This window comes from Dermacentor andersoni, chromosome 4 (genome assembly GCF_023375885.2).
Source record: "Dermacentor andersoni chromosome 4, qqDerAnde1_hic_scaffold, whole genome shotgun sequence".
Classification (NCBI taxonomy): Eukaryota; Metazoa; Arthropoda; class Arachnida; order Ixodida; family Ixodidae; genus Dermacentor; species Dermacentor andersoni.
In genome coordinates, this window is record NC_092817.1 from 45,299,640 (window position 1) to 45,316,534 (window position 16,895).

General features: G+C 47.2%; 1 protein-coding gene across 3 annotated transcripts in view; it reads left to right on the top strand.

Moving 5' to 3' along the window:
- LOC126537032 (dachshund homolog 1-like) overlaps positions 1-16,531 on the top strand; it is a 65,825-nt gene extending 49,294 nt beyond the window's left edge. For all 3 annotated transcript variants that reach the window (XM_050184145.3, XM_055073659.2, XM_055073658.2), the window contains 8 exons: positions 613-985; positions 6,226-6,299; positions 7,306-7,461; positions 9,147-9,377; positions 10,608-10,691; positions 11,486-11,626; positions 12,624-12,689; positions 13,249-16,531. In XM_050184145.3, coding sequence (XP_050040102.1) covers positions 613-985; positions 6,226-6,299; positions 7,306-7,461; positions 9,147-9,377; positions 10,608-10,691; positions 11,486-11,626; positions 12,624-12,689; positions 13,249-13,256 — 1,133 coding nt within the window. In that variant the 3' untranslated portion in view covers positions 13,257-16,531. The remainder of the gene's footprint in view (positions 1-612; positions 986-6,225; positions 6,300-7,305; positions 7,462-9,146; positions 9,378-10,607; positions 10,692-11,485; positions 11,627-12,623; positions 12,690-13,248) is intronic.
- The last annotated feature ends 364 nt before the right edge of the window (positions 16,532-16,895 follow it).

The following is a 16,895-nucleotide window of genomic DNA, read 5'->3' on the forward strand; positions in this document are numbered from 1 at the left end:
ACCAAGCCATCTTTATGCACTCATCAGGGTGGCAAAATGTTCAGTGTGCGCTCACAGATATCTCACTTTCTGACTACAATCTGCTTTTGTGCCAACGGCATTCATTCATCACCTTTTGTGACTGTACCCCGGTACTCCGGGTGTTAGGCGCACGGTTCTCAGGGAGGTCAGACTAAACTGTAACGTCCCAGATGACCATATCCGTTAGATGACGGGCATCAAGCAAAGGCTCGAACTCATTGCTGCAGGGCTCCATCATAGAGACCTGCATGCGTAATTACTTGACGGCCTTTTCTTTATATTATTTTGCTATTTTTAAGAATGCCGCCCCCTACCGCTCTATCGTGTACGCGCTTTGTTCGTGCTCGTCTCTCTTTCTCTCTATCTCCCCGTGCCACTCTTTCTCTTTTTATCCCCCTTAACCCTTCCCCCCGTGCAGGGTAGCCAACCGATACAACTTCTGGTTAACCTCCCTGCTTTTCTCTGTATTCTTTTTTTTTCTCTCTCTCTCTACTACCTGTGCCTTGCAGCGAATCCCCCAGGATAATAATAATGTTAATGACAAAAGAACACCCGTGGGCGCCACTCGATGTCTCCCGCTTCCTTGAACAGGTGCCCGTCCGGCGGTGCCCTCGGACAAGATGTCGGCGAGCAGCGCGGCGGCCGCGTACCAGGCGGCGCTGGGCGTGTCATCCATGGAGCAGCAAGCCCTGGGCATGCTGGGCCTGAGTGCACATGGCGCTGCCCACCCGTCGGCCACTGCCGCTGCCGCAGCGGCCGCCGCCTACCAGAGGCACCTGCTCGCCGGGGGACTGGCGCTGCCGCTGGCCGCCGCAGGCATGGTGCAGCTGGGACGTCCCGTCAGCGGACACGAGAAGCTCAGGCAACAGCAGCACCAACAACAACAGCAGCAGCAGCAACAGCAGCATCAGCAGCAGCAACAACAACAAGCCCTGGCACACGGGCTGGACCTGTGCAGCCCCAGGTCTGTATGCGGACTTCTTTCGATGACTGTAACTCTGAGGGAGACCCGCGGGCTCGTGGGTTTGTGGGAACCAGAGTTCATTCAAGCAAAGTTTCTGTGAACTCCGCTTAAGACTCTGGGTTATCGGAAGGAGGACATTTTGCTGGGCCAGTTGGTGCTCGGTAACTTACGTAATGTAGAGCAACGACGCAACCGCACAGAAACAATAACGTAAGCACATATGTCACAGGCGCTTAACAAGTTCTTTATTCGAAAGGCTGCGAGGTACACTGTATAGCTGTACCTCGTTCCCTTTCGAATAACGATGGTGTACCTCGCTGATTCAGAAGATAAAGAAGTTGTTAGTAACGCCTGTGACGCCTGTTTATGTTTCATCTAGTCGTGGTTCAGTCGTTGCGCTATACATTATGTCCCTCCTGGTTATCAGTCTTAGGGGGTTAATTCACTGATGTGCCACCAGTGTGCAACTAAATAAAGCTACGGTCAGATGTGTCGTCGCGTATCGCCGGCTAAAATGTGCTCTAAATGACAAATCCGTTTGGAAAGAGGCGCTGATTGGAAAATTTTTCATACACCTATGTATTTCCATATTGTTGCGGTGCTGGGAAAGTGGTGCTCTATAGTCGGGTTTGATGTCTATAGGCGGCGTGACAATCAGCAGAACCACACGTATCCTAAATCGGTGTGCCGCGGGCTTCTGAAGCATGGGACCAGTAAGTGGGGAGTTTCGATGCTAGTTTGTGACTGAAGATTTCTGGTGCACGATTCTGGTGCTCTATGATTCGCAATGACACGTGGAAGCGTGTCAATGACACGTGGAAGCTGACAACAGCGAGTCGGGAGCACGATGACGCGAACGCAGGCGCCCCCTGCCTGGCGCGTGCATCCTCTGCTCAGTCTCGTGCACCGTGAGCTCGCTTCGCAGCCCTATACCGCTCTCTGTGCGACATTATTTTGAAACGTAGCCACATCTTGCGCTCTTCGGCGGTCGTGGCGCTCCGGTACCAAGCGCGGGTTCGCAGGTTCGATCCCCGTGGTCCCACCAGCTGCAACGGCGCTGCAGCCGCCAGACTGTGCTCGTTCGGTTTCTTTTTCTTTTTTTCTCCTTAGTCACCTATAGCAGTTCCTTGATGAATTTATTACCGGACGCACGCGCGCTTCTCTTTCCCACCGTGCAAATCGACCCTGCTCTCTCGAGCTGAAACAACAACCCATCTGTTGCGTATTTTAGACCGAGCCATCTGGTCTGCCGAATCGCGCTGACGAGGACGGGCGCAACTAATGAACGCGGCTCTCTCGCTCTCTCGAACTGCTGCCGCCGACACCCGCTGACGGACGCGTTCGCGTTCAGCCAGGGCACCTCGACGACTTTCTTTCTTTTATCCTTTCGCGCGCTCTCGCGCAACGCGATCATATTTCCGTAGGCGAACGCGCGCCATCGGCGGGCAAGGTAAAAGGCAAATAGAAATGCATAAAAGAAAACAACAACCGTATCAACAGTTGCAGCTCATCTTGAAGCAAAACTAGCCTTTGATATTTTTGCCATGCCTTCTTTGAGCGCATTAACAGCGGTTTCTCTCTCTCTCTCTCTCTCTCTCTCTACACACACTCACATACACACATGGCTCTTCCTACAGAAGCTATTCAGAGTAAATTTAATAGATATAAAGGTCCGAGTTTCTTTAATCTATATAGCAGATGAGTCGCCTGGTACCGAGAAGCTGAGGTTTCGGACGCGCAGGAAGTAATTATGCAAGTACTGTGTGCTGCGTTATTTCGCTAACATATAAAAAAAAATGTGTTGCGTTTACCGCTGATTTGTTTGCGCTTAACTATCGTTGCAAGATTGCGTTTTCTTGTCCGCATCATTCACTATAACAACTGGGACCGTTGCTTGCCTGGTTCTTCTGGAACAAAAAACGAACGTACTTCCGCGTGGACGTTAGGCTGCCTCGGTGCGTGCGCTTTTATGCAGGCACCGTAATGGACGTGAACTGGTTGCGCCACCTGCCGGTAACTAAAGAAAACATCGTAGATAGCTCGCAGAGGACGTAAACTTCGGGATCGCCTCAAGGAAAATCACAAAATCATTTCACATTATTGAAACGTGAAGCACCAACCTACCCACCCCCAAGAGTCGTCCTGCTAGCCCCGTCATCCGCGCGCCTGCCCCGGCCGTCCGCCGCGTGGTCCGCCGTCTGCTCTAGCGCCTGCCAAATCGCTTCGCTCCTCAGCCGCTAGGGCACTGCGCATGCGCAGTTCGGCGTCGCAAAAGGCGGATTGAGGACAACGTCCACGTCAATCACGTCCATGCAGTAGTCCGCTTAATCTTATGCGATGGTGCTATTTCATTGTCTAGAGAACCAGTCAGGCAGCGATGCCAAATGGTACCTAGAGGAACGACGCGGAACAGAAAAGCTTGTATCTTAGCGTAACAAACAGCGGTAAGCGCTAAATTTTATTTTCTCATCGTTTTAATCTGTTGCATAGATATTGACTGAAACACTTCAGTTTAACTGATATCAGTTTTACTGATAATGTTTTTTCTTTTTAACATTTCTTAAAATTTTTTAAGGCTTTTTTCCCGGTAAGAACGGCGTTTTTTTAGAGTAGTAGCATCCTAATTTTCTAACACAGCTCAACATACATCTTTATTTAAGGCCTCATGAAGATAAAACACGCATGTAACTGTGGTTGTCAGAAACGATGTGGTCACACGAGAACGACGATACGCTATTGCCAAATGGTACGAGCGCATACTAAACGAAAAATAGAATAAACAAGTCAAGGAAGCCTCCACACTGCGAAACCTAACCTCACTAAAGGCAAATGTTCTAAAGAATAAAGTGGCGCGTGACTGGGAGTTGAGGTCAGCTGGTTTTGTGCCAAGTGAAATGGCGCGTAATAAGCCAGAAATTGGGTGGTAGCAGAACACAAGAATGTTTGAACAACGTTCTTGACTAAAAATTAATGTTTCTTAAGGACAAAGGAAAGCGATGCGTTCAGCTATTGTAAGGTAAAATTTAAGAGATGTACAAAAGGAAGGCAGTGATTATAATTCTAGTAATATTGACCTGAAGGAAAAAAAAAGAAATTAGAAGTTAGCATGGAAGCCACAAAAAAATAATAATAAATAGAGTATCACATACGTTGCTACGGCTAAAAAAGCAATGCCCAGGCCACAATACTTAGGCCGCTTTCTCTGTAGTTAAAGAGAACTGACGGCAGAGGTTAGAAAATTAAGTGTCCTATACGTTCACTCTCATTACATGAGCTCTTGCGCTGCTTATTATTTGCTTGGCTACATTTGCTGCATGCAACCCGTTTGTTCTATAGCCCCTGCATCTACATCGGAACTCGTTTTATCGCGTCACGCGGTAGCAGCCACTTACACAGGCTTGATAGCAGAGAAGCAGAGTTCAATGAGCATCCTACGCCTTCCGGTATACGCGCATGGTTTTCCTAACGGCAATATCCGTGTCGTCATCAACGGCCAATAGAGTGTCAACGGCGCGCGCAGTAGTATACATACCCATAACCACTCCGGCGACGGCCCGACTTCCCGCCCACGTCCGTCCGATATATGCTCCCTCTCTTCCGTCGTCGATATCGCATTGCAGCCGCACGCATCGCGAGAGAAACAAAAGGGCTGCGGAGATTAAAGAGCGTTGCCGCCGCTCGATTGGCAGCAGGCTTGGCTCGGCTCGGCTCGGCTTCGCTGCGCGAAACGGGTGACCGGAAACCGCGCGCGATTAATAAAGAACAACCTCGGCCGGTCAATATCCGACGCTTCGGCCGGCCCCGATGACTGAGCCAGCACGACGGCAAAACGTAACAAGGGTAAAAAAAAAGAACAAAAAAGAAGGAAAAAAGCGGGGAATATGACGCGATCGCGCTTTTATGGATGTGCGCGCATATACGCGGACAGCCTATTACACATCGCAGGCCACGAGACTGGAAGGGAGAGAGAGAAAGCATGCCGCTCTTGCGAGGCTAGACAGCAAATGGTCACCGGTTCATAACTTGCTCTCCTTCTCACCGCCGTTGTTTTCGTATCTTCCCTCGTACTTCTTTTTTTTTTACGCGCTTTATGCTTTGCGTCGGATCTTTCTTCATAAATGCGCTTTCCTTGCGCTAATCTGGATCCTGACCGCTCGTGAATGACGCCGACGCGTCTGATGGAGTGATATTTGCCCTTCTCTTCATTGTATTATTCTTTTCTTTTTTTTGCGACGCTTGAACGGATGATGCCGACCACCTGCAGTTCCGCGTTTTACCTATTATTATTTTTTTATGTTGACTTAGTACTGGTTAATTTGTGGCGTTAAAGAAGCGAGCTTCGGCCGTGCCCGTTCGAGCGAATCGCCCACCGGTTTGTTCATTTTACATTCTTATCACGTAGAGTAAACGTGTGGCACTGAAGGTATGAGGCCATATACGACTGGGACAACCTCTCTGTATTCTCATGCACGGCGTCTCTTCTTCGGTTCCCTATCTGTCATTTCGATATGCCACCTTGTTTCCATGCGCGTATAAAGTATCCGCTTCGTATATTTCGCATCCATTCCTCGCTGTCGTTCCTTGTCCGTTTTGTCTATCAACAAATGCAGTACCTCCTTTAGATAATGCAGTACAGCGGACGTGTGTTTGCGTAAGACTCCTGGCTGTCCTGTCGTAGCCTTCCTTTTATTTATTTTAGTTTTTGTGTTGCCGACCTCTTCTTGCCGCCATTTCACTGTCCGCCTCCTCTGAAACTCAGGAGATCACGTTACATCCAACACTGGGAACGCAGAACAGCACGGCGGCTACGGCGGGAGCACGCCTCGAGTGTCCGTATAATTGATATTGTATTGAATGAATGAATTAGTGAATTAATGCATTTATTAGAAGGGCTAGCATTCGGACTTCTTTTCCAATAAAATTGACAGCACAACTCTCGAACATGCACCGGTGCAGAGGCGTGTGTCTCCAGCTACGTCTGAATGCGCGCCAGCGGGTTCTCCAAAACAAGAACACTGAAAAGAAAGGAACCGAAATAATTAAATCCGCTTTGAAACTCATTGCGTGTTCGCAGTTTTCACTTAATAAATCTGATACGTCATTAAAGAAGTGCTCGTTCATTGGGTTTTAGCGCGCCTTAACTCGTGCGCACAGCAGTTACCTGCACGTTTAGTCACACGTTCTTTGTTCGTTGTGCAAATTACGTTCTTTTCCTACATTTTCTTTCTTTATTTTCGCAGAAACAGCGACGAATACGGCGAGAAGGAGAAGATGCGTGGGACGGACCCGAACCGAAGATCAATGAGTCCAGGATGTAAGTGCAAGCTCGTCTAACGCTTTTACTCTCCTAAGCCTTCGACCGTGCAGAAAAGGATAATATATATCCCCTGTCTTAACGCATCATGACCATAGTGGGTGCTGCGCCATTAATGTCTATGTTTCATTACTATTACATGGTTGCTCTTAATGTTTGCTTCTCACCGTGCTAAGACAAAACTTTGTATTTAACGTTTTAGGCGAAAAGCACTGCTGCACTACGCGTCAACTATATGAATACGAAAAACGCGACTGTCAGCGCTTGCTAGCATGCACGCGACGCACCTAGCACAGCGTGAAAGTATTCGTACCGCGGATAAAAGTAACGAGTAACCGTTTTTGTGATGCAGTCCTCTGAGTTTGTTGTTGTTCCGTTCATCCTAGCAAACATGGACACCGTAACCTTGCATTCAAACGTTTATAATAGTTACATACCTGCAAAACAAACAACGATAGGAGACGAAGAGCAGACGGCGTGCGCACATACGACGTGTGACGTGTTCCGTCTGTTTCTACGCTGTATTTGTGAGCTTTCTTGTATCGACTCGCACATACACGCAATTTGCGTGCGCTGCCCCATATTATGTCGTTGAGTGCGTTGCGCAGAGTTCCTGCATGGAAACATTGTGCCTACGAGTTCGAGGTATAGCCACTCTGCTGAACCGACCGATGTATGCGCTATAGTACCAATGTCCAATCAAGACAAACGTTCACATGAAGATGGAGGCTAGAAGTGAGTAACAGTGGTTTAACAAGAGATCTCACTGAAGCCTACGTTTCGACAAGACACCCCGACAAAAACAAGTCCACTCGTTGAAAAGCCGGCTCCAGCAATGTCTTTTGTTCGAATTGAGTCACAGCGTATCCCTTAAGCCATGCTTGAAGTTTCGACAAAATAAACAATCGACAGGGGCCACGAACCAGAAAGTGCAAGATCAGATTGTCATGCCCACCACGCCCTTTCTTTTTCTTTTTTTTTTAACTTTCACCATATAAATTCGCAGGGCCTCCGGGAGAACACGACCTTGGTTCGGCGCTCAACTTGTCTCAAAGTGGTGGAATGCCGCCGCGTGACAGAGACTCCGCCGACGGCCACCAGAGGGCGAGGGATGACGACGAAATGCAGGCGGAGTCGGACTACGCCGACGACCGGGAGCAAGGTATAGACCGCCTTCGGGGCTCCGTGTTTTATCACCCTCTCGTTTGTCGCTGACAACTCCACATGGAATCGCTGACAGCATCCAGTAACATCAATGCCGCTATAAAAATGGTAAACCAGTACAAGGTGAAGGCACTCTCGATGCTGAGCAAGAAGGTCGCCTGCGCCATAATGGATAGCTTAAGCAAACTTACGCTCTTTCAAGCCATCCTTCGTGTGAAAAGAAATGCCTTATTTAATGTTATTAGACGGGAAACTAGTTTTATGTAATTGATCTTGAAAGAATTTTCAAATGTGTTGTATTGGGATCGGGGCATGTTAAGTTTAATTATAAATCTGGGAACTAGGAACGGTGGTGCATGCGCTATACAACCTCGTAGGTTGGTTCATTTGTAGCTTTCAGCTTTATACTTGTAATTTATCTTTGGGCTGTGACAGAAGCTCGGGGAACGCGGCATCTGACACTGCCGCATTGATGCTGGCGCGCATGCCGCCATGTCGAGTACGCCGGTCTTTAGAGCGTCCGATTTGCGCCGACGCAGCGCGAGTAAACTGCGACGTGCGTGTCCATCCTACTGAAGAGCATACGCACTTAACATGCTAATCTGAGAGCTGCCGGTACCCCAATAGCACACAACGCTAATATGTCCTGCGTTCTTCCTACACCGTGGTCCTGCATCATCTTCCGTCACTGGTCGCTTTCTTCTTCGCGCGTGACAACTCCGGAGCTAAATAATAATAATAATAATAATAATAATAATAATAATAATAATAATAATAATAATAATAATAATAATAATAATAATAATATCATCTAGCTATACCGCTATCAGGAGTGGCACAGTGCTTCTTTGTTCGTCCTTTGAAATCCAGTTCTGAACAAAAGTATGACACTCACCATCATTCTATCTTACGGCAACTGCTGGACGAAAACATTATCCCATGGAGATTTCCAGTTACCCCTGCCCTATGTCTGTCGAAGCAGTCCTATTTCTGCAGCCTTCGCCATCTCGATCATCAATACGTTTATTACAATGCACCCGTTCAGCACATTTGACAGACTTCCGTTCCTTGGCACCCGTTAAGCTGGTGCAGTAAGTTGTATGTCGCCTCTTCTACACATTACATCACGTGCTCACATCTACGGCCTGCTCCCAATCTCAGTCTATGGGACCTTAACCGCCAGCTTTAGCAAAGCGGCGAGGGTTAAGCGGAGATAGAGAGAGAGAGAGAGAGAGACAAAGAGAGGCTTGATATTGATCGGGTATGCACAGTGCTACCGCAACGTGGACTCGGAGTAACGGAAACAGCCGGATCCGTATGTAAAAAATTCAGCACAGCAGACGGAATATACGTCAAAATATGACAACGTCCCATCTGTACGACAGCTCTCAGCTTCTTTCTTATTCTTTTCATTTCGTTTTCTTTTTTTCAAATATCAAAACGAAACGCTTATGAAGAATATAAACATGCAGAAAAAGTACGCCAACGTAGGAAAAAATAAAATGAAAAACAATACATTACAGACTCGTTGCGATGTAACGAACCGTTCACAAAAGAACAGCGCGAAGTGTCAAAACCACCGAACGGGATATATCGTGTAGAAATTGAGCCCTGTCGTTTTTGTACCGTATAACATCGAAGTACCGCGCGAGTTTGACGAGCACGTCCTCCCCCTGCACGCAGGCGACCTGAGCGGCGAGGACTCGGAAGCGAGCCTGTCGAGCTCCGGCGGCGGAGGCATGAAGCGCAGCTCGTCGCAGGACGGCGAGGCGCAGCTCTTCATGGAGCGGGCCGGTCTGCTGGCGGCACGGGGCATGGGCTCCGTCGAGACCCTCCTGCAGAACATCCTCGGCTTGCTCAAGGTGGCCGAGGAGAACGCCAGGCAACAGGAGCAGCAGGTCCACATGGAGAGAGGTGAGCGCCGTGCGCAGGGGATGTGCTTTTGCTCGTCATCGTCATCATCCGCTTGAGAACAAAATATAGGGAGTCAAGGTCACTGTTTATTTATATTCTATTAAATTTTGGAATTCAACGTCGCGAAACTACGCAGCGAGCTAGGGGGGAAGCCATAGCGAAGGGCTCGCGTTTAATTTCGACCAGATGTGTTTTTATTTTTATTTTTTAAAGCTACACTGAAAGCATGATAAACGAGCATTTGTTTTACATTCCGCTTCCATAAGAATGCAGCCGCCGCGGCCGGAAATCGAACCCGCGACCTCGTACTCAGTAGCATAACGCCATAGCCACCAAGTCATCTCGGCGGGAGTCTGTTGCTATTTGACGTAAAATTAGACACTGTTGTGACACGCTGACCCGGTTGCGTGTATTGTAGTCGATGGACGCATAAGCAGTTCATTCATTCATTCATTCATTCATTCATTCATTCATTCATTCATTCATTCATTCATTCATTCATTCATTGCTTGGTCGACCGATCTCATGATTTCTCAAAGCAGCACCTAGTATATGCGAGGGACGTCGTAATGAGTTGAACTCGCGACCCTGTGCCTAAGTGCAGAACTTCATAGACTCTGAGCCACCGCGAAATGCATAATGAGTGGTGCACGGTGAAATATGTCTGGCCCCAGTCCTGTCCTTATTTGTCTCCTTTTCTGTTACTGGCCGTACCCTCGCGCCTTAAGCTCCTCAAGAATACAACACCAGCACGAGCCGCTACCTTCTGTTGAGCTGAGTTCACAAAATAACCGGCTTCCTAATTGCCCAAGATATCATTGCGGGACGAAAGCTGCCGCAACGTTATTGTCGTTTTCAGTGCGCTGTTGGTTATTTGCCATGAAACATTATTGCCGCTTTATGCGATCTGGTGTGACGCAAGGAACTTTATGACAACTAGCGTTGACTAAAAGCGGAGTGCCTATGCAAAACACAACCGCGAATTTTGGCGTCCAGCTATTTTTAGTGCTCATTACTCTGTGGGATGTTTCGTTTTTCTATTTTATCATTACATTCGCACTGACTCCCTGAAACCGCGTGGAAAGTGTCTTACCGTGCTAATAAGCGACTTCAATCTGCTTATGCTGCTGAAATAGTTCTCCATATTGTCCCCAAAATTCTAATATATTGCCAACCAGTTGCGTTAATAAGCGTTTACTAATATTTTTTCTTGCGATTCTTGTTTTGCAGCGGAACTAAAAGTGGAAATCCTTCGTGAGCGAGAACTCAGAGAAGGCCTTGAGAAGAAACTTCAGGAGGAACAAACCAAACGAGGTCAGTAGTGGCTGTCATTCTTCCCTGCTGCAGCAGGAACTAATGACCAAAACTTCTAACGCAAACAGACATTCAAGAGCTCATTTAAAGAATGCGTGTGACAAGCGTGAGTTGACTGCCAAAGGGCGAAACTTCCCTTTCCAATAAGCCCTCGTTTAAATCAACTTCAAGTTTATGGCATATTCTCGCGCGCGACCGATGGCAGAGAAAAGAGAGAGATAGATGTTCGCATTCGTGCGTTTTTGTGTTAGCTGGTCGACGTTCGTTTGTCAGCATTGCGAAAACCGAACCGCCCACTTTCTACCGCCTTCGTGCTGACAGCTCCACCCTAAGTTTAAGAAGATGGCTTCACCTGCTAAAGAGCTATTATGCGGTGAAGCACGCTTCGGGTGTGGCGTTCGTAAGATATCAGCGGCTCTGATGTTTGAGAGACCGGTGTCCGTAATCGTTTTCTCGATCGGTCACTTTCGGACATGGTTTAACTCTTCTGTTATGTAATCACCGAGCACAACGCGTCACGGTCATGTATTCAATGCATTTGAGAACTATGCGATGCGAGAATGACGCTGACAGGTAGCCAGCGAATTCTTTCGGCACAACCACTTCGGCTAGCCTAGCCAATCACTGCGCGAGGAAAGCAACGTCGCCCAAAGTGATCAGTCGACGACATGGCCAGAGGAAGTGCTTTACCGGATCTTTACATTCAAATGCTCTGATGCCGGCATAGTCACTCAGAGTGAATGGCCAAACCGCACCTTCTCATTGTACAACGTACCTCGATCATGCACTTGCAGTGTTCTACCAGAAACGGCTTCGACGTGAGAAGCGCTGCCGGCGCCAGGTGCAAGACCAGCTGGAAGGCGAAGTCAAGAAGAGGGCCCGGTGTGAGGAAGCGCTCCGCTCCACGCTCGTGGAGTCGCAGCAGACGCCCAAAGGTAAGGGGGAAGTTCAACTCTTTCTCTGGGTGCATGTCTCGATCGTGCAGAACGATGGTGTGAGAGGCAGCTTGCGCTGTTACGACTGCATGCGCTAGCTGTTACGCGCGAGATGTCGGGAAAGTGGGCACAGAAGGTTGGCGAATTTCCTTCCTCGGGGTTCAGGCATACAGTGTCTTTCAAAGCCGCAAAATTTTAAAGCTTTGCTCGCTTTCGAAAAGCCACTTGTAGTGCGGTATTGTTAAACTGCAAACACGGAGGAAGGTGTGTGCTACGTACTGACGGCTTAGCGTCATTTTTTTATTCGTCACATCTGTAAACACATCACGCAAATTCAGGCCGGAATCGCAGCGCGAGCATTACAGAGCGCAAAACATAAGTAACACCGCCTTGCCGAAAATAACTAAAGAAATGCGCTCCGTGTGGCTGCAGCTTACGCTTTACTGCGGTTGCTTTGCGTTTGCCTTAACAGCAACTGTTAGTTTGTGCGTTTTTTCGGAATCCCAGCTGTTTAACGGTCACTAGAACGCCGTTTATGATTGCGGAATAATAAGACACAATTGATTACCTATTTTTCTTGTTGCATGTAATCTCTGCTGCTAGTGGCAGGTATACAGAATAATACTCTACGCAGCTATTTTAGGCTGATGCGAGCATTGTAAAGTTAGAAAACGTTGGCCATAGCATTGGCGCGTGTGTTGAGACCCTAAACTGCAGATTTTAGTTCGGGAATACAATTTGGGTCTTTGAATGTGCGGAGTATGTATGACTTCATAGAGGGTTAGCATTGTCAGCCTTACTATAGGAATGGATCGGCATGGAGTGATAAAAACTACATTTTGTCGGCCTAAGTTCAGTAAACGTAGACGCTTCGGGCTAACTGGACATTTCTATATGTACAAACCGAGCGACAATTATTTGCTTTATACTGCGCCATGTAAGTATGATAATATGTGCTTTGGACAATATTGAAGCATTGTTTGTTACATAATTTCAGAAACATTGCAGGATGAAATCAAGAGCGAGGATACTATCGCCATGGAGTCAGACAACAGTGTTAAGAGTAAGTACACAGTTTTATGTTCGCATTAAACATTGCTAGTGCTCATAATAGTTCGCCAAGAAATAATATAATAGCGAAGAGCTTAACAGGAATTTACTTGTGTTAACGGAACGTTTATACAACATTCGTGTTTTCCTATGGTAGTCTTATCGCAACCTTTCGGTGATTATTTTAATATGATCAGGATTTATCAGTTAACGCGCAATGCATTGGGGAATTAAGCCATGCCCCACCCCTTCTAGGCAGCTCTGAATGATCCGTTCAGACTTTCATGGCCAAGTTTATAGACCCCAGAGCCATTCTTCTAGCAATATAAAATAATAAATTGCTGATATAATTATTTATAATTAGTTCACTGATCATTAAATTCACAATCTATGTTAGCTTCTCAGCCAACAGCTCTTCTACTTACGGCACATGATTTTTCATAAATTACCAAGAACATTAAGTGAAGATGTCCAGTGATAATTTGCTTTTGGCAGCCTTTGTTTAGTTAAGTTTGTTTTTGTTTCTGCTGTTTACTTACATTCGTCTCGTACGTTTTTAATTTTCCTCCCAGGCCGATAGGTCTAGCGACACCGACGTGCATCCGCAGTCTAAGAGCACGCTATGGAACTAGCCGGAGGCAGTGGCTCATCGAGCGCGAAGGACAGCGTCGACAACGTACGAGTCTTCGAAGCGACGCCAATTCTCCGATCTCGTCGACATATCGACTGGACAGCAGTGCGTGCAGCCATATCAAGACTGGTTCTTGTGCGGAGACGAGCCAGTGCGTTTTCTTTTTTTTTCTTCTTCGTTTTTATTTTTTGTTCTTGTGCGATGGTGGTACGGACAGCGCGAGCAGTGTATCTCTCGCCTTGCTGCTGTTGCCATCAGATCGGACACTCTGCAGATACCTTGCCCACTGAGAACATCCGGGTTCACACCGCATAACAACGAGTTCGCTGCACCAAACGCTATCATCACCGCATGATGACTGACTGACTGACTGACGGACTTGTGTCGATTCGCTGCTGGAACACCGGGGCGAATAGCTGACTCTGTCGCCCGCAGTGAACTCTTGGTGTGTTCGTGTGTGTGTGTGTCAACTTGGAGTAAGCGTCACGCTGCCTTGGTCAAAAGAGGCCGGAAAATGCGTGATCCGCTATAGCTGAGAGTAGAGGGCGTTGTTCACAGTTGTGTGCGTTGGTCAATATAGCGAAGGTCTACTGTAGCGCTTATAAAAGACGTAAAAGACACATTATGAGCTAACTTAAGCATACGTTCTGTCACTCGCACTAAGGGTTAAGCAGCGAGAACAGTTCGCGGCGCGTGACACAAGTGCGTGTTTACGGAGCCAACGTCACCTCGAGACGCACCACCGATTCTTGGACAATTTTCACTCGCGAAATACCTAACATACGAACGGTATGAGGCCCGCAAACGCGAGCGGTGTGGCGGCATGCAGTATTTGACCGCACATTCGATTGCAGATCACGTGTTTGTGTGTGCTGTAACAACTCTCGATTGTGTCTGCACGGTGTTCCACTGGTCGTGAAACTTGACGAGGGCTTAACAAAGACAAAGAAGTAGAGTAGTTATATACTGCACTGTGTTTCGACGTGGAGGCGTTTCATTTTCGCCATGAGACACTTGCCGTAAAGGCATGTGCATTTTTTTGCCGGTGACCCAAGCAGAATATCTAGCTTGGACAATAATTTGTATATTTATTCTCTCCGTATTCCTCGCTGGATTCTAAGAGCGAATACTTGAGTCACGTATAGAACTTCGAGATGTTCAACGTTGCGCTGGCATCGCTGAAGTGTGTAGTAAGGCCAACTGGTTTTCATGTGTGTGTCTGTTCTGTTTGTGTTCAGTGTTCTATAAACCTTGAGAATCTGAAACACGGACTCGAGTTAAGTGCTGAATGCTTTGTACTCACAGAAAAGAAAACAATGCTGGCTGAACACACTTTCCATGCTTAGAAACACTGAGTACAACGAATAAGCAGGCCACGTATAAAGTAGCAGTATTATAGCGGAAATGAGCAGTGTGTTTTCACAATTAAATGTGAATGTGTTTAAAAATAACTAACAAGACATCCACCGGTGTTTCATGCACCTATGTGTTAGTGGTCGTGGCTACAGTGCTGCAGACCGAAGCACGGGATGCTGAGGACTCCACGTACTCACTCACTGCTTATGGAACCTTTATGCGATACGCAATAGGCCAATAACCTGTCAATAGACAGCACTGCAACTCAGTTGTATCTTGACCCAGTCTCAATGCTATTAAGTTGCAGCAAATCCTCCAATTCGCGCTTGCTGTAGGTTGAGCAGAGGTCAACCATAGTTCTTATATTCGTTTGTGGATAGTTAAGCTGACTTGTGCTGCTGCCGTTAGCCCAAGAAGTACGCCTAGGAAGTGCTGGAAGAATGGAAGGCTATTATCAACATTGCCATTGAAACATCAGCCTTGAGCTGCTTATCTTTCCGCCGAATTCGCCCTTGGCCCGTTAGATCCGTGATTCCTGGTATCGAAACATGGAATATTCGATAAATATTTTCATACGTGAAAATGATTGCGCTTGCAGCGCCACACTTTCTTTTTTTTTTTTTTTTTTGCGCGTGTGTCCCAAGTTTTCCGGTGGACAGATAATGCTGTATCGCGAACAGTAGTCACCTTGAGTCGTTTCATTTCTCTAACAGCAAGCTATACAGCTTGCGGAGCCTTGTGAAAGTCACGCGCACTTAGATTTATGAACACGTTAAAGCCTTTCAGGTTTATAAAACGAACCCGGAGCTCTCCGATATAGCGCCCTCTCATATGGTGCCTGTTGCATACCTTTTAAACTTAAAAGACCCCACAAGTGAACTAGTTGGAAACAGAAAAGACTTACCTGCCGAACTCTCTCCGTAATAACTTGCTACTTCACACGTAACGGCGTAAGAAGGCTACGTGAGCTCCATCGCAACTTTGGCAATTTCAAGCGCACAGTGAAGCTATCATCGTACGTAGGAACATCGTTTAGATGCTCTGTACCATCAAGCATCACTATAAATTGAAACAAGAACAGGAAATAACTGACCAGAACACCTGTTAGAGCAATAATTATATGAATGGGCAAAATGTACTTCCGCTCTGCAGCTAGTTTCTAAACGTGGAGCAGTCCCGAGTGTACGTTTCTTTCTTTATTTTTTTTTTTTTAGTCTGAATTTGACCAGTGTTACAAAAACTGGTGAACGTGGAAGCGGAACAATACATTGGAGTAGTTCCGGAATTGTTCGCGTTTGTATTTGTGGCATTTTATGCCTATAGTACTTGAGAAACGGAGCGCTGCACTGGCAGACACTGAGAATAGAGCGTCCATTCATCTTTACCTATAGTTCCTCTCCGCTCCCCTGCATGACGGATACTGACATTGTAGTAGCAACTGCTACAGGCGGTGACTGAGGCAGAGAAAGAAGCGCGGTGGCGCAGAATGCACGTACAAGCCACACCGCAAAGGTTCGGTAAAAAAAAAAGAAACGTTCAACTTCGATTCTCAGTTCTCGTCTCTGCCTCGCCCCACCGTAGTTGCAGTTTCAGCCACCGCTAGGCGGTAGCCACTACAACTTTTTTAACCAACCCATCACCACAATTCGTAAGAAAATAACTCGATCTCGACACCTCCCCCCTCCCCCGCCTCCCCCACTTTTCCAGCCTAGGCGGCCAGAAATGAGCCACGGATAACTTGAGTTCGCGGCGAGGTTCGCGGCACCCGGCCCTTTGTAGCACGCAAGGATATCTGGTACATGACTTTCACAGCAAGCATGACTCAGTGCTTCAGTGGGAACAGGACAATAAAAGTGAAACAGACTTGAGCCTTGCTTGTGACCTCTTCTCTTCTCTCGCGGCTTTGTAGATTCAACAAAAACAGGCTTCGAAAGCCAAGTTATATGCTCCTAGTGTCTCTCCAGGGACATTTCCAAACGTATCTCCAGGGATGTTTGGAACAAGGTTCGGGACATGATTACTTTCTCTCATGCCACGTAGCCCGAGAGACTGGCAGATCTGTGAAGAATTTTTCATAACTACTACGTAAGTTGCGGTCCACTGTTAAGGAGAGCACGCTAGTGCACAGCACCTGTGAATTTCCCGGTCCTGCATGCAGCTGTACAAACAGCCAGTCTTGTGGAAAATGATTTGTTGTCGGTGGTGCTGAGATGTACACTTTTACGCAATGCA